The sequence below is a fragment of the Pyrus communis genome, chromosome 1 (assembly GCF_963583255.1).
Source record: "Pyrus communis chromosome 1, drPyrComm1.1, whole genome shotgun sequence".
In the NCBI taxonomy this organism is placed as follows: domain Eukaryota; kingdom Viridiplantae; phylum Streptophyta; class Magnoliopsida; order Rosales; family Rosaceae; genus Pyrus; species Pyrus communis.
The window spans coordinates 13,765,735-13,785,575 of record NC_084803.1 but is presented as its reverse complement, the minus strand read 5'-3'; the positions used below and the strand labels follow the sequence as shown (position 1 = coordinate 13,785,575).

General features: G+C 37.0%; 4 protein-coding genes and 1 long non-coding RNA gene across 5 annotated transcripts; 1 reads left to right on the top strand and 4 right to left on the bottom strand.

The window, feature by feature from the left end:
* Positions 1-407: 407 nt before the first annotated feature.
* On the bottom strand, positions 408-1,888 carry LOC137732855 (uncharacterized). Its single transcript, XR_011068357.1, has 4 exons — positions 1,751-1,888; positions 1,452-1,527; positions 655-758; positions 408-464 (listed from the first exon to the last, which is right to left on the bottom strand). It is a non-coding gene; the product is annotated as an uncharacterized lncRNA (long non-coding RNA).
* A 1,379-nt stretch (positions 1,889-3,267) lies between these two features.
* On the bottom strand, positions 3,268-4,485 carry LOC137707492 (F-box protein At5g49610-like). Its single transcript, XM_068446397.1, has one exon. The coding sequence runs from the start codon at positions 4,483-4,485 to the stop codon at positions 3,268-3,270; it is 1,218 nt and encodes a 405-aa protein (XP_068302498.1).
* A 7,448-nt stretch (positions 4,486-11,933) lies between these two features.
* On the bottom strand, positions 11,934-13,109 carry LOC137749566 (F-box protein At5g49610-like). The gene has a single exon (XM_068446294.1). The coding sequence runs from the start codon at positions 13,107-13,109 to the stop codon at positions 11,934-11,936; it is 1,176 nt and encodes a 391-aa protein (XP_068302395.1).
* A 2,781-nt stretch (positions 13,110-15,890) lies between these two features.
* LOC137749478 (RING-H2 finger protein ATL16-like) lies at positions 15,891-16,418 on the top strand. The gene has a single exon (XM_068489609.1). It carries the CDS (start codon positions 15,891-15,893, stop codon positions 16,416-16,418), a length of 528 nt encoding a protein of 175 aa, XP_068345710.1.
* A 920-nt stretch (positions 16,419-17,338) lies between these two features.
* LOC137741912 (vacuolar protein sorting-associated protein 2 homolog 1-like) lies at positions 17,339-19,610 on the bottom strand. Its single transcript, XM_068481614.1, has 5 exons — positions 19,401-19,610; positions 18,511-18,641; positions 18,125-18,229; positions 17,747-18,007; positions 17,339-17,638 (listed from the first exon to the last, which is right to left on the bottom strand). The coding sequence occupies exons 1-5, from the start codon at positions 19,435-19,437 to the stop codon at positions 17,495-17,497; spliced, it is 678 nt and encodes a 225-aa protein (XP_068337715.1). The 5' UTR covers positions 19,438-19,610; the 3' UTR covers positions 17,339-17,494.
* Between the last annotated feature and the right edge of the window lie 231 nt (positions 19,611-19,841).

The following is a 19,841-nucleotide window of genomic DNA, read 5'->3' as shown; positions in this document are numbered from 1 at the left end:
TTTTGTTGTAGTTCTAGAAATAGTATGAGTTATTTTGGTTCACTTCCAGAAATAATGTTGGTTATTTTGCTATAGCTTCATAAGTAGTGTTTATTTTGTTACCTTCTAGACACATTGTGGTTTTTTTTTTTTTTGTTCATTTCATAAATAGTATAAGTTGTGCGTTATTTTGTTGTAGTTCAAAAAATAGTGTCTTAACTATTTTCATTGTTGCAGATGGAACAACGAAAAATGTTTGGGTGATGAGTTTCGCTAATTTATGTTGTTGCAAAATATCACTGAGAGTTAATGAAAATCTTGATGTCCTCTACCATTACATGAATCTATGCAAGTAATCTAGAGAACAAATGATGCCTAAAGATAAATGAGGACATAGAAATAGAATGGTAATAAACACAAACATCTCTGGTGCTTTGAACGGATTGTGAAGACCATGGGCACTTGGACAAGCTCTCTACAAATGGCTGCAATAGCAATCCAGCAATCCAAAAACATTCGTTACGGTACACATACACTGACATAGAACAAGATACTTGTATTAACCAAGATGGGTGCTCAGTTGCTTAATATATATGCACTCTACAAAGGAAATGATAGATTTGTCAATAAAAAAAAACGAAAAGGATACTTGTATTATACAAGCTGCAAGCATACCTTAATTCTTGTTTCATCAACTTGGGAAACTCTAAGGAATGGCTCCCCATTTAAAGGATCCAAAATAGTGTTCCATCTATTAGTGTTCTTCCATTTACCCTGCACTGGAAAAATACAACATTTGTTTTTCAATAGATTTCAATACTTGATTTTGTTGCCCCAGTCAGTTTTACGAAATGTCCATACGCCATTGTATAAAAAGGTACACATAAAAAATACTATAGAAAAAAAGTTGATGTAAGGAAATACACTTAACAAATCAGGTTATAATCGTTCAAGTTTTTAATCTCCAGTTACACCTCCAAAACCAATTACTGTTCTGAGTGCAGAGCACTTTTCATGGGAACCAATTTCCATTGGCAAATGACCCTTCAAAATTTTAATGGTTTACCAGCAGACTATTTTGTTTGCTACTAATTAAATGAAGTATATATCAAATAAGGTAAAAAAAAATAATAATAAAAGGGCACGAAAAAGTTTAGTTCAATTGCTTTCAACCTTGAGTCATTTAATTACGAAAATTAAAGAAAGCACTGCACTAGTCTATAGAAGAAGAAAAAGAAGAAGATTTTAAAAGTAAAGAGTGGTAAAAAGATGATACCTAAACCAATAAAAATAGTCACGTATTAGTAAAAGTACTAAGTGAAAAGGATGCGGATGTGAAAGCAGCCTTCAATTCTTGAAGGGTTGAAGAATCAAACATGCAAAAAAGATCACACAACCAAAATATTTTCTCATAAACTAAACAGTAAGCAGTAACCAGCCTCAAAAATAAACACAAACACAAAGAAGCAGACCATCAGCCTTAGATTCTTCATGAGGGCATGCGCCGAAGCTTTCTGCCATGGAAAAACTCCCACTTGGGCTCTTTCTCTGCAAAATTTCAAACAAGAAAATAATCATAACATATATTACACACACGCACACGCACATACTGGTAATTCAAGAATTGATTGGTTGAGATCAATCAATCAGGGGAGGGGAGGATCAAAATTAATCAAAAGGGTAGGGGAGCACAATTATCTTGGGGATACGAGAGAAAGATGGAAGGAGATGACGGATTTGAGGTTATGGAGGCTATGGCTAGGTTTTGTACCATTGTTTTTGGATCTGATTATCTCGAGATTTCAGCCATGTTTTCCCTTCGGGTTTGTGCTAGGTGGTTGCATCTCTCTCTCTTTTTCGTCATCATCGTCTCCTATTGGAACCTGAACCACAAGCATAAGGAATTCCAGGTCTTTCTCGTTTAGTCCTAATATTGAACAAGAAAAACAAAGGAAGCAGATGGACAAAATCATACAGTTTTGCATGTCGGAGATCGCTTACGATTTTGACGGAAATGTAGACGGCTCAAAATCAAGTTGGGGAGTCGGGTATGTGGTTTTTGCATTAGTGACAGAGCTGCATTGCGAAATTGGAAAGAAAAAATGGAAGGTTTCTAATGTCAGGAAGAAATGGGGGAGACCGAGGATAGCACGGAGATATTAAACAGACAAAGGCTTGCAGTCAGGGGCAAAATTGGAAATTCATTATTTGGGCCATTTTAATTGGACTAGTTTAGTGTTGGGCTTTGTCCTAACCATTAAACAAACAGAGCTTTAACGAAAATATTTCGGTACTGTTCACTTTAATAAAAAAATCATATTTTTACATTAAAAAATCAATCATAATACTATTCACTTTACTCTTTATTTTGTCCTTATCATTAAAACTCAAAGTTTTCAAGTCATTTTCATTAGTTTTCCTTTAAATGGGTTAAATAAACTTATTACTTTATTTTTGGTTGAAATCCAAAATTTTTAAGCCTTTATCATTAGTTTTTCTTAAAAAGAATTCATTAAATTGAGGTCATGTATAACTAATCAAGAGATTAGTCTGGTGTCGTTTTGGGTTAGAATATGATCAAACCATAATTCTAAAGGAAGAAATGGTGGTGATAACATTATTTGGGGGTGTTGAACTTATTAAACGTGATGTGGTTTTGATTAACACAATTTATCAATTAGCTATATATTATAGTTTAGTTGTATTTCTTTAAAAAAAAAAAAAAATCCGACATTCGAATCGCCCCTTTACGGCACAACAATAGGATTTCTTGTAATCTAAGCTTCCGATTTCACTTTTTATTCCTCATTGCACTCTAGGAATAACATGGCCAAATTTTTTTTTGGTTTTTGCGTTTGACTTGATGTTGGAAGCTTGGGGCCAAAGAAACAAGTCCTACGTAGAAATGGAAATTAATAACAATGATAATCTTGTAGGACGAGGATCCTCTCCGGATTCTCTTCGTGGGGATTCTAGGGATCCTCACATCCTTATCATTCATCATACATCGTACATCGTACGGCCAATTTTCGTCAGGTACTATTTGTGTTTAATTTTAAATAAAAAAAATCAAATGATTTCTGATCGCACAATATACGATGAATGACTAAGATGTGAGGATCCCCACAATATGGATCCAGATGGGATACCTTTTTACAGATGACATTGTCTTTGTGTACAACAACAACAACAAAAAATCCAAAAAAAATCAAAAAATCAAAAAATCAAAAGAGATCAAAGGTAAATCCAATGAGAAGAAATTAATTAACTAAAATACAAGGGCAATACTTATAAACCTAACACAAAACATAAACCATAACTAAACAGAGCAAACGCAAACAAGAAGAAGATGAAACTGAAGTCTTGCCATCTCCACGGACCCCTCAAATTAACTTTCTCAAAATCCGACTGCAGCTTGAAAATCTCATAAGGTTGATCCCGTAGCCAAGCCACCTTACAGCTAGAATCCTGAAATTTGTAAAAGATAACTTTGTAGAACCCTTTCATCAGTGCAATATCACTGTTGTAAAGTGCTGCAGGAAAAGGAGGAGCACAATAGCCCTCCAAATCTTCAAGAACTTCAAGATCAATGTTCAATGCTTGTCTCTTGCTCCATACTTTTTTATCATGATCTTCCATTACCCACAACTTCATGAACGTCTCTCTTCTATCAAAATAAATCAAACCAAGATGACCTTGGTACTCCACGAGTTGGTTGCAATTGAAACAGTCACTATCACGTACCGGCTGCGGTAAATCAAATATTTCCCATCTATCTTCGTTATCTCCGTAATAAAAAGCGAATACTTGGTTGTTTGTTAGAAGCCAGTAGCATGCGCCGCATGCTGTTACACAAGGCCGGTGAAAACCGAAGAAAACACAATAGGGTAAACTAGTAACATCCTTCAGTTTCTTCCATGCCCAAGTGTTTGAATCAAACACCTCGCACATTAGGTTGTTGTAGCTTTTTAGTTTATGATGAGGCTTGTAGACGGAGATTGGAGTTTTGGGATCTGAGAACCGAATAATCTTGTACCTTAAGGGTTTCGAGCTCAACACAACCATGGCAGTTATTCTGTTGAAGTACCTAGTTTTTGGATTGGGTAATGTCTCATATTGTAGAGTAGTCGGCTTGCACACAAAATAATCAGGTGCCACGGAGGAGCTTCTAGGGTTTTGGCTCACGCAAAACACTAGGCCATGAGTACTACTAACAGCTTTGATCTTGACAGGAACAGGCAAGAAGTTTAGTAGCGATGAAAGTATCAAAGTCTTGTTGGACGTACTATCAATAGACGCCAAGGTTGATGAATATTTGTTCGGAATTAAAAGCCCAGAAACTGTGCCACTCCTCTTACAAAACAAATGCCAGAACCATGAGTCATATGTGATGTGATTCCAGTCCTTCGAAACCAGCCTACAACGGCCTAGACTATAGAGTGATTTGATTCGCGTTAAAATCTGATCAAACAATATTTCAGAAGGAAGAGATGGTGGTGAGGCCATTAGAGCTCGTTAAAGAAAGACGATACCAAATACAATGGGATACTCTTCGGACATATGAAGTCAGGATCACCTTCGAGGTTTTTTTTTTTCTCTTCACATTATGAGGTCAAGAGGTTTAAATAGCACGATGCACTAGAGGAATCTTGGAGACCAATTAATCTTATCATATCCCATCCGTATTAGGTTTCTTGTATTTCAAGCTTCCCATGGCTTGTAATAATTAACGTTGGACTAATAATTGCTTCATCGAGTCCCTATGCAGATGGGAAATCAATAACAGCAAGAATTGGTTTCCAGTTCGGTTTTGAACTAGAATCTGCAGTGGTGCTATGACTTATTTGACTATATACCATAATGTAGAAATTTCAAGTAAATTTCAATTCAAATTGATTTACTCACCCCGCTCTTTATCACTACAAATCGGCGGAAGCCGTCGTTCATAGTTGAAATTGAAAACTTGAAAGGAGTACTTTTTGTACATAGATTTGGGAATAAAAAAAGAGTGCTATATGCCCACTATATAGTTTTATTTCCTCACCCCGTTTTTAACGAAAATTTTAATACTAAATTTACCTTATGTAAAAAGACTTCAAAAGTCTATAGTTAAAAATTAATCCTCTTATATATTCTTGGATTAAATACCTAAAATCCCTCAACCCCTTAGTGTTATTCCAAATTGGTCTCAACCTTTTTAAACATTCCAAACAAGTATCTAACCTAATGAAAATGTCACATTTGTTAAGCCCCAGTTAAATTTCATTTAAATTAACTAAGGCTTACTTTGTGTTCAAAATCATTAGAAGGTCATGGAAGCATGATCTCTACCAACTAATGTTCACCACCACCCCATCAAGCCATCACCTCCAAACTCAATGCACAATACCAACTCCACCCTACAACTAAAGCCGCCAACATCGAGGAAAAGGTCATGAAGGTTGCTGACGTGGTATGGACTGCTAGGATGCAACCACCACCATTTTCACCACCTACAAAGAAGAACTGGAAACTTTACGAGCCGATAATCGACAAATGAGGAGATCACATGAGCAGAAACAAGCTCTCCTTGAAACTCTATTTGAATTCTTAACCCTCTTCTTTAGAAAATTGCCCTCCTGATGTAATTTAAATTTGGGTCCATTTTCAATTATTGAATTCCTGTTTGATCATTATGTTCCATATTATATAATCTATGTTTGAAGTTTAGATTTTAAGGCAACTAATATTAATGTTGAACGTGATATACCAGTTGGTGGATTTTTTTTTTTTTTGAACAAACGAAATTATCTACACTAATAGGGAGGGGGTGGGCTTTGCCTCACAATGGGCTAGAAATCATGTGGTTCAAACTCACCTTTGGCGAGATTCGAACCTAAAACCTCTCATCTACAAGTGAAGAAGAATATCACTGAATCATAGTACTAAGTGGCCCTAGTTGGTGGGTTTTGAATATAAAGGTTGCGATGGGGTTTTGGTGGTCATAGGTTGAGTTTGGAGGTGGCGGGGGCTTGATATTTTCCGATCTTCATATTTGTTTTCCATTTTATTTGTGAATTTGTTTATTTATTTTTCAATCTTCATGTCTTTTTAGAAGTTATTTTTATTATTATTTTAGTGTTCATATAAACTAAAAAGTGGGACCTATTGTTGTCACATGTACATTTAACAGAAAAAATAATTGGAGTTTAACGGATGTGACATTTTTAATAGGTTAGGCACTTGTTTTGAATGTTTAAAAAGATTGAGATCAATTTGAAATGACACTAAAAGTTGGGAGGTTTAAGTGACTTAATCCTTTATATTTATAAGGAGATTCAATACAATGAAATCTTTGAAAAAATTAGCCTTCTTCCTCCTCTGATTTTATTCTCTTATATAGATAAGTCCTCGAGTGGAGAGGAATTAATCCTTTCCTTATTAGGTTTCTTTTACTTCAAACTTTTGGTTTTGCCCTAGCCAGATAGGAAAACTTAGCTTTTGGCTTTTGGTTTTACTTCAAGCTTTTGGTTTAATTTCCGGTTGGGGTTTGGACTACAATTCCAATCGGTGAAATAATTATTTGACCAGGGAATGGGAGAAGTCCGACTACTACTGGCAAGCCAGCCGGTCTGTGAGCACCGTGAGAACTGGATTCAATTGTTAGAAGGTTAATTTGTTGAGCTTTTTAAAAAAATTCTACTAAATAATGATATCATAAGCTTGTGGTAATTATGTAATTAGTTGTAAAAGTTAAGGGTCCTAGTGTAATAAGCTTGTGGCTATATATATATATGTCTTCTTGTATTGTCATAATTATTCAATCAATGAAAATCAATCTTTACATAGAGAATCTCAGTTTCTATATGGTATCACGCCATCTACCTCAAGGCGTTGATCCTCTTCCGCTTACCGCCTCCAGTTCTTGATCGATTTCTTCATTTCTTGATCGAATTTTGTCTCCAATTCGTGATTCTTCTTCTTCTTCTCTTATCTCGAATCTTGCCTCTGTATGTCATGGCCTCCCCATCTGAATCATCATCTTCGATGAACTCACCGCCATTACCAAACCCTAATTCCTTTGGAAATTCTCAACCTCAGAATTCGTATATGTCTCTTACGATCCAGAACATTGGCCAGATGGTGCCAATCAAACTCAAGCACACCAATTATCTACCATGGCGTGCATTGTTTGCTCCAATCTTGCGCAAATACAAGCTTCTTGGCCTTGTTGATGGCACCGAGCCATGTCCGGCTCCACTTCTCCCTGATCGATCTCTGAATCCAGCTTTTAACTGGCAGAATTTGACGTTCTCTGAAGACCTAATTCCTTTCACAGTTGCTGTATCCCATCTCGAGAACTATGGTAGAAACTTGAACAACGTTTTGGTGGAGTCTCTAATACTTATATTCATCAACTTCGTTCTCATCTTCAGTTAATTCAGAAAGGCTCTTAATCAATCTCGGAATATTTTCAACACATTAAGGAAATTTCAGATTCTTTCACCGTTGCTGGTGCAGCCATTTTAAATCGTGACCTAATTGCAACAACACTTCATGGTTTACCTGATGAATTCGAGTCGTTTATTGACTTAATTATGCTTCGATTATCTTCTACTTCTCTTGAGGAATTGCATGGTCTGTTGCTCACCAAAGAAATTTCCATGGCTCGTTGTATGCACACAACTTCTTCCTTTGCCACTGAGCCATTTCAGGCCTGTTCTGTTCAGTCTCAGGCATCGTTATCGCCAACGCCTCCTCCACAGGACTTTGCTGCGTACAATCAGCCATTTCAGTTTTCCTTTCGTTATAATTCTAATAGAGGGAGTCATAATCGCAATTTTAACAGAAGGAATCGCAATTACAGCTGTACCAATCGTGGCAATTTCAATGGACAATATCGTGGAAGTTAGAATCGTTCTACTTATCAAGGCTCCAGGTCTAACTATCAAGGTTCTTCATCTTCATCTGAATACATGTCAAATTTGTGGTTCTACTAGCCATGAAGCCATTGACTGCTTTGACAGGATGAATCCTGAGATATCTGGAATTGTACCACCAGCCAAACTTGCTGCTTTGTGTGCTAATTACTCATCCAAACCCTCTCTATCTTGGCTATTGGACTCTAGAGCTACCTCACATATCACAAATGACATTGCAAATCTTTCAATCTCATCTCCCTATACTGGTGAAGACAAAGTCTACATAGGAGATGATAAAGGTATGTCTATCCATAATATTGGTTCCTCTTCTACATCTCATACTCCCTTTAAGTTAAGCAATGTATTGCATGTCCCTCATATGAAACACAAGTTATTGTCTGCTTATCAATTTTTCAAAGACAATAATTGTTACTTGACACTTGACCCTAATGGATCCACTGTAAAGGATCGTGTTTTGGGGAAGACGTTTTTGCGAGCACGAGTTAAAGATGGATTTTATCCACTTCAAGGATCCAATCACCATACTACTTCATCACCATCATCTCTAATAAGTGTCAAAGCTCATGTGAAGGTTTGGCATCGAAGATTGGGTCATCCATCTTCTTCTCTCTTTCGAAAGGTTATTTCCAGCAATAAACTTGCAGTGCAAGGCAAGGCTACTATTGAATTTTTGTTGTCCAAATTGTGCTCCAGCTAAAAACCATAAGCTTCCATTTGGATTTGCTAGCTCTACAACTACTCACAGCTTACAATTGCTTCACTGTGATCTTTGGGGTCTTGCCTCCATTACTTCACCTAGTGGTTTCAAATACTACTTGTTGTTAGTTGATGATTACAGTAGATATAGTTGGCAATTTCCATTAAAGGCAAAGTTTGATGCCTATTCTACTTTTGTTGTATTCAAACATTATGTAGAAAATTTACTTGGCAATAAAATCAAGATTGTGCGTTCAGATTCAGAGGGTGAATTCATTGGTACTATGTTCAAGTCTTTGCTTCATAATCATAGTATTCCCATGACTCAAGCCCTATGTTCATTCAAAGTTGGATGCAAAAAGCAAAAGTTGTGTCTTTTTGGGATATAGTTTACAACACAAGGGTTATAGATGTCTTAACCCAATAACTAACATAATCTATATTTCAAGCCATGTGCAGTTTGATGAAACTACATATCCTTTTCAATCATTTACTAAAGGCACTGTTTCACATCCATAATCAACTTCATCTGCCATCGAACTTCAATTCTCTGTTCCCATTTTAAGATCAAATTCTGGGTCTACCTCTTCAAGTTCTCTTATTGAGAATAGTCAAAGTTTTGATTCTACAAGTTCTGTACCACATTCAGGTTCTATGACCATCATAACACCACTCTTCTCAAGTGACAACATCTATAACAATGCCTTATGGTAATACACATTGCATGATCACTCGTTCCAAAGCTGGAATACATAAGCCCAAAGTGTATGTATCTACCAAGCATCCATTTCCATTAGACATTGATTTTGTACCAACCACATACTTGCAAGCATCTAAACATGCTCACTGGATATCTGCCATGCAAGATGAATTTAATGTCTTGCAATCAACAGGTACTTGGACCTTAGTTCCTCTATCTTCTTCCCAAAATGTTATTGGTTGCAAGTGGGTCTTCAGAATAAAAAAAAGGTCAGATGGTACTGTTGAGAGATTTAAAGCTCGTTTGGTAGCAAAGCGTTATCACCAGCAAGAAGGCATTGATTGTCAAGGGAATTTCAGTCTTGTTTCTAAACCAGTCACCATTAGACTACTTTAATCACTTACAATGTAGTTTAATGGTTTTTAATCCAATTAGACATAAGTAATGCTTTTCTTCATGGGGATTTAAAAGAAGATGTGTATATGCAGTAACCCCTGGGTTTCACTGATCCCAGTATGCCAAATTATGTCTGCAAATTAAGGAAATCTCTATATGGTCTTAAACAAGCACCACGAGCTTGGTTTGACAAACTCTTTCAAGCTTTTCTTCAATTTGGATTTGTGTAGTCTTCCTCAGATGCCCTATTGTTTGTTTTCAAAGGTCCATCTCCAGTCATGGTACTAGTCTATTGTGGATGCAAATTTCTTCCTCCTTGATCTTGGACAAAATTGCACCTACAAAACAAATAACACATTTGGTCAAGGCCAAGAGCCTCACGCACCCACGATGAATGGGGGGGCTTTGGCAGAAGAACCTCCGATGCCAAAGTTAGAATTTTAAGAGAAAAGTGTTTAGGGAATTTTTGATTGTTTAGCAAGAGTCAAGACCTAGGTTTTTAGAAGAAATAAGGTTGAATATATAGTGCATGGCCGGTCCCTTTGGGAGAGAAGGTGATTGGCCTTTTGTGTATTTTTTGGGTGTAATTGGTGGTTTAATCGGCCATTATTAGATTAATTAGGTAATAAATCCATTAATTAGCCAATTAACATAATTTAAAAGAAATGTTTTGGGGGTTACCTTGTGGAGAGGATTTGATGAGGATGGATGAAATAGGTTTAAAAATAAATATCTATTTGGGAACTTTTGACTTGATTGTGAAATGTTTGTCCACTGTTCGCGAGTAGGAATTTTGATGCTCCTCAAGGGTAATTTTATCCTTTTTGACTAAAAATCCACGTGTCGCCTCTTGATTATTTTTGGCTCCATATCTATGTTGATGACATATTGGTCACTGGCCCTAATCCTTCTTTATGCACTATGTTCATCCAAAAGCTTAGTGTTATTTTTCCAGTCAAAGATTTGGGTCCATTGCACTACTTGTTGGGATTAGAAGTTCAATGGTCTTCTGCAGGCATCTTCCTTCATTAAACAAAGTACTTACTAGATCTTCTTAGGAAAACCAATATGGATGGTGCCAAGCCTTGTTATACTCCATTTGGCTCTCAGAAACTTGATCACACAGGCCCTCTTTTGTCCAATCCAACCGAGTACAGGTCCATTGTTGGTGGTTTACAATATTTAACATGGACACGCCCAAATCTTTCCTTTGTAGTTATTCAAATCTGCCAGTTCATGCATGCTCCTCGAGAACAACATATGCAGGCTGCAAAAAAGGTTATTCGATATCTCAAAGGCGATGTTTTTGAAGGACTTTGGTTTAAAAATGGCGCTACCAAGCTCACTACCTTTTTTTATGCTGACTGGGTCAGATGTACCTTTGATCGACGTTCCACCAGTGGTTATTGTGTCTTTTTGGGATCTAATCTTATCAGTTGAAGTGCCAAGAAACAATCCAATGTTGCACGATCATCCACTGAACCTTAATATCATTCTTTAGGACACACAACTGCTGAACTTACTTGGATTTGTAAAAAAATTTGTGACATTGGTTTCCCACTCTCTCAGGTTCCTACCCTATGGTGTGACAACATTTCAGCCATCTTTGTTGCTTCCAATCCGGTGTTTCATGTTAAAACCAAACACGTTGAAATCGACTACCATTATATCAGGGAGTTGATATTGGCTTATCTCATCAAAGTTCAATTTGTTTGTAGTCAAGATCAATTGGCTGACATTCATATTAAATCTCTATCTAAAAGTCGATTTAGCTATCTCAAGTCCAAGCTTCCTCTTGGTTCAATAGTTGATCCCAAGCTCTGCTTGAGGGGGTGTATTAAGATAGATGCTAAATCATCGAAACTAGCCACTAGTTTGTTATAATAGTAAACAGTTAGTTGTGGTAATTGTGTAATTAGTTGTAGAAGTTAAAGGTACTAGTGTAATAAGCTTGTGGCTATATATATCTTCTTGTACTGTCATAATTATTCAATCAATGAAAATCAATCTTTACAGAGAGAATCTCAGTTTCTATATAATTTCTCTTTGAGATTAGGCTTTCAGGGGCTTAGTGTGTAAGTAAAAAATATGAACAAAATTAACATTGACAACAAAGTTCTATTGATAAAGCATTCAACAAGAAGTTTATAAACCTATGAAATAACAACACAAATAACAAAACAAACTAAATGTAAATATAAACTTATAGAGAAGTGAAACTAAAATCTTGCCAGCTCCATCTACGGACAGGTACCCCTCAAATTAACTCTCTCAGAATCCGATTGCAGCTTGAAAACTTCACTAGGATCAAACCCTAATCTCACTACATTAGAACTAGAATCTCGAAAATTGTAAAATATGAGTTTTTCGTGCCCTTTCACAAGTGCAATATCACTGCTGTAAAATGCAACAGGGGGAGGACAATAGCCCTCCACTTCTTTAAGCCCTTCCATGCTCAATCTCCGTATCTTTCTCCATACTTTTTTTTCATGATCTTCCATAACCCACAGGTCCATGGACTCCCTATAGATGCAAATCAATCCAAGCCGGCCTTGGTACTCCACGAGTCGATTGTAACTTAAATCCTCACAATCCCTCACCGGCTGTGGTAAATCAAATCGTTCCCAACTCTCTTTATCATCTTCATAATGAAAAGCAAATATTTTGTTGTCCGCTAATCGCCAATAGAATCCACCACATACTGATATGTAGCGCCGGTTAAAGCCGTATAAGCAAATAGAATAAGGTAAGCTTACATCCTTCAACTGCCTCCACGCCCAAGTGTTTGAATCAAACACCTCAAATCTCCACTTTAAGTACTGTGTTGACTTGACCTTGAAGAAGGGATACCGGGCTCTTGAAATCTGAATAATCTTGTACCTTAGAGGCTTTGAACTTAACACAACTATGGCAGTCGTCGAAGTGAAATACCTGTTCCTTGGATTCGGTAACTTTTCCCATTGCCTAGTGGTAGGTTTGCAGACAAAAAGTTGGTAATTATTTTCGCTCATACAAAACACTAGACCTTGACGACTCACAGCTTCAATGCGCACTGGGACAGGCATGAAGTCCATAACTGAGTGTGTCAAATTCTTGTTTGCCTTATTATCAACAGACACGAACGTTTGTAAAGTTTTCCCATATTTGACCCGATTCTCGACTAGAAACCCCGAAACTGTGCCACTTCTCTCGCAAAGAAGTTGCCAGAACCTTGAGTCATACGTGATGTGATTCCACTCCTTTGAAACCAGCCTACACCGGCCTAGACTTTCGAGCGATGTTCGTGTTAGAATCTGATCAAACCATATTTCTGAAGGAAGGGATGGTAGTGATGACGAGGCCATTAAAGCGACTGAATGGGATTTGGATTCGGATTCGGGTTCTCCACTGATCTTTTTGGCGTCCATCTTATCCATTGTGTGTGATGTGTTGTTAGTTAGTACAATGCAGTGGACAAGATCTTGGATCCCTGCAATTTATTGACGATTCGTTTGATATGATGCTGGAGACTTGGGGCCAAAGCAATTGCTTGAAATACTCCCGAGGTAGACAGATAATTTATAACAAAGGGAGAATGTGTTTAGCAGTTGAATTTATGAGAGTTAGAAGAAGTTAATCGCATGTCCTCTTCCTAGAAATTAAAATTAATGTATGTCCACATCAGCATTTTCTTATTTAATTCATTATCTATTATTAATGTAAAATGATATATACTCATTTCCAGTTTATCCTTTAATATCTATTACTAATTTTTAATTATCTCCCTAAAAATCAGAGAACAGTTTTCTACTTTTTTGTGTCTCTCACCCAGTTCATCAAAAGAGAGATACGGTCGTGAGAAATTTTGCAAGGGAGAGAGAAAGAGAAAGAGGGAGAGATAAAATAGCTATTGAAAATAAGCTGAAATTTGTTAGGGGAGATAGAGAAATTAGGCGTTCATAAACAATGATCTATTTTATTGGCTTACGAATGTTCTGCGATCTTTATATCCACCATTATTGAGTATACACACATTGTATCTTATATCTCTTGACATGGATGATTACAATTTATTTTTCAAATAGAAACGTACCAATGTCAAATTGAAACGTACCAAAGTCAAATTAAAACATACCAGTATCGAATTAAAACGTACCAATGTTGAATTAAAACGTACCAAGCAACTTGAAACGTACCTCATGTTAAAGTGAAACGTATCCACTATAATATCTAGAAGGCAATGCGCCAATCGAAGTTAAATTTCCAAATGTACCATGCAACTTGAAACGTACCTCATGTTAAAGTGACATGTACCCACTATAATATCTAGAAGGCATTGTGCCAATCGAAGTTAACTTTCCAAATGTACCATGGTACGTGAAAATTATGAAAACATGGATACAAAGTGCGGTAAAACAAAAGGCTTATTGTAACATCCCACATCGCCCAGGGGAGTGGATCATGTAAGCCTTATGTGTATATTCTCATCTCTACCTAGCACGAGGCTTTTTGGGAGCTCACTAGCTTTGGAGTTCATCGGAACTCTGAAGTTAAGCAAGTTTGCACGAGAGCAATCCCAGGATGGGTGACCCACTGAGAAGTTCTCGTGTGAGTTCCCAGAAACAAAACCGTGAGGGTATGGTAGGGCCCAAAGCGAACAATATCGTACTACGGTGGAGTCGAGCCCGGGTTGTGGTGGGGGCCCGGGCCAGGATGTGACACTTACCCTATGGTATCAATATTCAAATTTGAAGGTGTGATATATCATACCACCATCAAAGTTGGTGGAGAACAGTCATTAAATTAACTTAAACGGTGGTACGATATACACATCGATTGGAAGAGTTGGTGTGTGCTCCAATACGGTGTGGAGTTGGAAGAAAAAGGTACGTAAGAAATAGAAGCAAATATCAAGTTGTTCCTTAAAATTGTAATAGAATTATGTTGAAATTGAATACTGAATCATAACCACTAGAGATTTTATAGTTAATTTGGTACACTACATATAATGAGAAATCATATAATCTTGTATTATGTGGCGCCTAAATTGTAGGAATATGTTTAATCAAAATTCTAAAAGACATGGATGTTTAATCTTAAAATTTCAAGAGCTAGGCATCTGTATCAAAACGCCCCTTACTAATACTTGCACGTATCTGAGAAGGGATGCATGACCAGAGGCAAGGTCCATAAAAATTAGGTTCCAAGAGTCGACATGGTTTTGGTTCTTTTGGTTTCTTCATGATTAAGTCCTCCAAAAATCTATTTTAGTCACAACCATTGAAGGAAAAAAGTGTGGACATATCTGCTATTGAAACCGATTATTGCGCTATATGGTTAAGGAAAGCATCCGAGTCTAGACATTTACACATCCCGTATTTAACAGTTAATTCTTTTAATGTTTCAATTCTCTTTTAAGTTTTAACACTAAAAAACTAATATTTATAAGGCTTAGAGTCTTCACATTTACACATCCCGTAATTATATTCTCCTATAAAATATGGGGTTGCCGTTACTTTGACTCCTAAAGTATCATTATGTGTGTAAATTTCTAAACCTCAAGTAAATTTCAACTCAATTTGATTTGCTCATACCTAACAATTTTTAATTGTAAAGCCACGGTTTACCAATTAAAGGATAAATAGTTACACAAGATTAGTGAATAAAACAACTGCCGGATAATATTTTAATTTATTTTGTTGATTGCAGGTCGTTCATACGACCATATCGAACAATAATATATCTATTTAATTGTTCTCTTAGCCAAGAATAAGGCAGACTGAGAGAGAGAGAAATAATTCTTATCTACAAGTTGAAGTCACTCTCCTCCACCCTTGCTTAGTGTCCTGTGATTGTGCATTCCTTTGTCTTCTTTCAATCATTCTTTACCCCCAAAGATCATAAACAAAGTTCATTATTTCCACAACTACATAACGACCACGGCTTTTCGACTAACGACTTCTTATTTTAAAGTTGATTGTCTCGATACAGATAAAATCGCTTAATTGTGCTGAAGAATATGTATTATCAAGCGTGTTCAATTTGTGTGTCTAAATAGTATTATTGTTAATTTATTTTAATTTAAACCTATTTAATAATAACATGGCCTAGAGTGGAGAATCTTCTTTGTGAAATTAAAACAACTAGCTAGTACTAATTTAAGGCCCCTCCTCCTCCTCTCCAAATCCTCTTGCCACTTTCACCAAAAACCCAAAACAATGGGTTACAAGCTCTACGCAATACAAAGCCCCATTTCACAGCCGCCACCGCCTCCTCCGTCACCGAAAACCAACTTACCCATGCTGTATTATGGCCTCATAGTCTTCGGAACAGCCGGCATAATCCTAGCCATGTACAACCTTATCTTCATCAAATGGACTTCGAGGCGCCATGGCCAGTCTCCGGCGTCAAGACCATCAAACAGTTTGGTTGATCTCTCAAGAACAAGGAGGAGTAGGAGCTTTGAGAACTTGGGCAGCTTCAGGTACCAGAAGAAAGAGGGATCAAACGCAAAAGATGAAAATTCTGTTGAATGTGCTGTTTGTTTGTCAGTTTTTGAGGATGGAGAAGATATAAGAAAGCTGCCTACTTGCAAGCACTCTTTTCATGCTCCTTGCATAGACATGTGGCTCTACTCTCACTCTGAGTGCCCGCTCTGTCGCACGCCCGTGCCCGTCAGCTCATGGTGTCATCCGCAGTTGACGACCACGCCGGAGGACAATTCCAGAGAAGGCCTGCTAGTCTGAGCTTTCTAGGGTTTTTTTTTTTTTTTTTTAATTTCTTTTTTTTCCTTCATTTTTTTTTTTTTTTCCATTTACAGAAAGAAAGAAAAACTTGAAATTTCCCTTTTTTTTTTAAGGCTTTTTTTTTTTTTTTTTTTTTTTTTTGGGAGTTTGTTGGTTTGTAAAGTGGGACGATGGTATCAAGGAGTGCATGGTAGAAAACAAGGATTAGGTGGAGAATTTTTTACCAAATTATCAGGAATACAAGTTACTCTAATGTATAATTTTACATGTTATAATAAGCTAAACAATAGTTTTAATACATTTTTTTAGAGTATATTAATACAAAACAAATTTACTTATTGTAATTTAAGTAAAATAGTAACGTTACTTTGTCGTATTCAAGTACAATGAAAATTGCCCGATTAGATAAACATTGTAAAAATATTTCGCCACAGTTGGATCCAAATTTAAACTGGCACTGTATTGTATATGATACTGAAATTTTTGTTGGTTCTTACGCTTGCAACTTGTGATCACGATTTCCTTCCGTCATCAAAATATTCGAAAATGCCAAAAAAAATCAACAACTTGAACAGTTTGCAGTGAGTTCATGTGATTTCTGCAAAGACAATGTATCATACGCTTGCAACTGTATTCAATGAAAACATCATAACTCCATTTTCAAAATTTTGAGGGTTTTTTCTTGTAGAAAAGATTCTAGTATTGTAGCGTTATTAGGTTCGCCTCCACGAGATAAAATTTTGAATCCCGTCACCGTGTTCACAACTCTCAGACCGTCAATGTGTTTCGAGTTTACAACTTGCTTTCTGCACCCAAGTTTAAATCTCTCCCGTAGTTTAGGCTTACCCTTTTGAAAGTTGGGTTCTCTAGCTCGATCTCACCATTACAAAGCATGTGCATCTCCTCATATTCATAGCATGTTTGTTGTGTACAAATTTACCGAATGTAATTTTATTAAAATATCCGCGTGTCAAATCTTGATTCGATAAATTCCGGCATAAATTTTTCACATATATTACAATGCACAAAAGACCTCTCACCTCTCACACTGCCAATAATATACAAGAAATTGAAATCTACATCCTTCTTAAATTGTCTAGCCTCGCCTGTAAATCACTATCTATCCCACCGTCATCAGCTCCAGCTGCTGCTGTTTCCACTTGCGGAACTTTGTTCTTCGCAGCTGGTGCAGCAACAGCAGCCGATGGTGCATTAACAAGCTGCAGAGAATAAGAAAACAATAGAAATGTTATCGCTGCTCAGAAACTTTAAATTCGTCAACCACAGCGGAGAGGAAAAATGTACGAGTTCTCGACTGATGTAAGTACCTCTTGGTTGACGTTAATTCCAATTTCATCAAGAACTTGGCTCACTAGTTCGTCGGTTTCCTCCTCTTCCTCATCTCCTTCCAGCGCATCATCAATAGCATCACCCATCACCTCAGTTGTCAATTCCATCTTCTCATTCTGCCTCTCAAATTCTTGCATAATTTTCTGCAGTGATGGCAAGTTCATCTGCCTGTTCATCTGGCCCATTGCCTTCGTCACTCCTTTCATTGCCTCTCCCATAGCTTGTGTGGATTTCAACGTCTGAAAGAAAAAAGTAATTCTAAGAATACAACTCATCCAATAGGATACCCAAATAATGACAGAGCTACCTTTCGTTCACATGGATTAAAAGGCATAAATCACAGAATGTAGATATACCTGAATTCTAAGAGATACACCCTGGAGTTGAGATTTGAGCTTGTAGAACTTTTCAATCTGATGTCGTGTTCGAACAAGGTCTTTCGCCATAACTTTAACAGCTCCCTGAAACAAAGTTGGACAGATAAAAAGCACAGTTAGGCTATGCGACCATCAAACCAAAGTCTATACGCTACAAGGTAAAAGCGGAAAATGTTCTATGTATGTATAACACCAACTTCATAACTAAAACTCAGAGACAGATAATTAGGCAACAATGAGCCAAGGGAGTTTAGGTCTGCGGTCAAGAGTAGCTCAGCCACAAAGCACAAACAGAGGAAGATACTGAAATCGAGCCTCACGAAAAATAAAGCAAAACAGCAAATAGCAGAGAGAAAATAACACACCATCTGCCCTTGCTTGGCACTTTTCTTAATCTCTAGAATTAGTTTCTTCTCTTGTCCTTGGAGAGCTCCTCTCTCCCTCTCTATCTCTCGAATAGATTTGTCCAGCATCCTCTTGTTTTCCCGCAAAAGTTCTAAAATCACAAATTCAGACCCAAATATACAATTTCAGCTTATAAAACAGTAATTCTCACAAAACAATGATACGAATACAAATTAGTGTTACATGCCCCAAGACAAGAATCAAGACATAAATCAAGTCTACCGTCAGATAGAACACAAAAATGTACACAAACTTTAAGAAGCAAACAACCGAATTACCAATTGAGCAATGAAACTTAGATATCAATATGCAAATAGCAGCGTATAGTGTACAAATGAAAGGTTCGCAATTGTATAGATATCCTTCTACTTCAAGTAGTTAGATTTTTTTCATTTTGTATTCACATAATCCAACTGAAAATTACACATCACACCGCTACGGGTTCAATTCCGGATATTGGGTGGAATTTCTGGTCCAAACCCTAACGATGTCCCATACGCATACGCATACACATAGATTGCAAAACAAAGAACTGGCGAAAAGCATTGACAAACTAGATTGACTTCTAATGGATTAAATCTTATATCCCCTCCAATTCAGCTTCCTATTCACAAGTAACTACACAGCCATAAAAAATTGGGGAAACAAAAACCTCATTTATTTGATTATCTGATTAACAAATAAATTGTTTAAATTTCTCGGTATTGCTCCAATTAGTCTCTCTACAATTTCAAAATCTACTGAAACACAATACAAAATTTTACATCAGGAAAATAAAAAATCATAGAAATTCAACAAACCAAAACCCTAAAACAACATAAAACTCAACCAAATTGATCAATCTACGAACCTGCGGGCGTCTTCCGCTTGCCGAAGAGGAAACTCATGGCGACGGATCGAACGGTCGAAAATCGATCTGAAACTTCTCAGGTTTGGCCTGGATCGGATCGGATCGTCTCTGCGCGCTGCGCTTTCGATTAGATTTTTCCAAAAAAGGATTGAATTCGTCGGCTTTTGAAAGCTTCCGATTCGTCGAGTTTTCCCCTCACGCGGTGTTTTGGTGTAGTGGTTAAGGAATGCAATCAGCAGCGTCGACGACACCTTGCACGCGGCAACTCTCGAGTGGTGGGCCCCGCACGATCGTTATTTTGGCACGCTTATTGTAAATCTAAGTTTTTCCAAGGCCCAATGGGTTTTCTGTAATTGCACTTTTGGGCCTTGAGGGATTCGTGGGCTTTAAACCGAGGCCCAATTCTGGGTCGGATATTTTTGTCAGAAATTGGTTGGTTTT

What these genes read in the sequence shown, in the direction of transcription:
- LOC137707492 (XM_068446397.1), bottom strand. Translation starts at nt 4,485, where the DNA reads ATGGCCTCACCACCATCTCTTCCTTCTGAAATATTGTTTGATCAGATT.
- LOC137749566 (XM_068446294.1), bottom strand. Translation starts at nt 13,109, where the DNA reads ATGGATAAGATGGACGCCAAAAAGATCAGTGGAGAACCCGAATCCGAA.
- LOC137749478 (XM_068489609.1), top strand. Translation starts at nt 15,891, where the DNA reads ATGGGTTACAAGCTCTACGCAATACAAAGCCCCATTTCACAGCCGCCA.
- LOC137741912 (XM_068481614.1), bottom strand. Translation starts at nt 19,437, where the DNA reads ATGAGTTTCCTCTTCGGCAAGCGGAAGACGCCCGCAG. An exon ending in GTGCCAAGCAAGGGCAGATG is followed by an intron (nt 18,230 to 18,510) that starts GTGTGTTATTTT and finishes ACTTTGTTTCAG; the next exon opens with GGAGCTGTTAAAGTTATGGC. An exon ending in GTGTATCTCTTAGAATTCAG is followed by an intron (nt 18,008 to 18,124) that starts GTATATCTACAT and finishes TTTTTCTTTCAG; the next exon opens with ACGTTGAAATCCACACAAGC.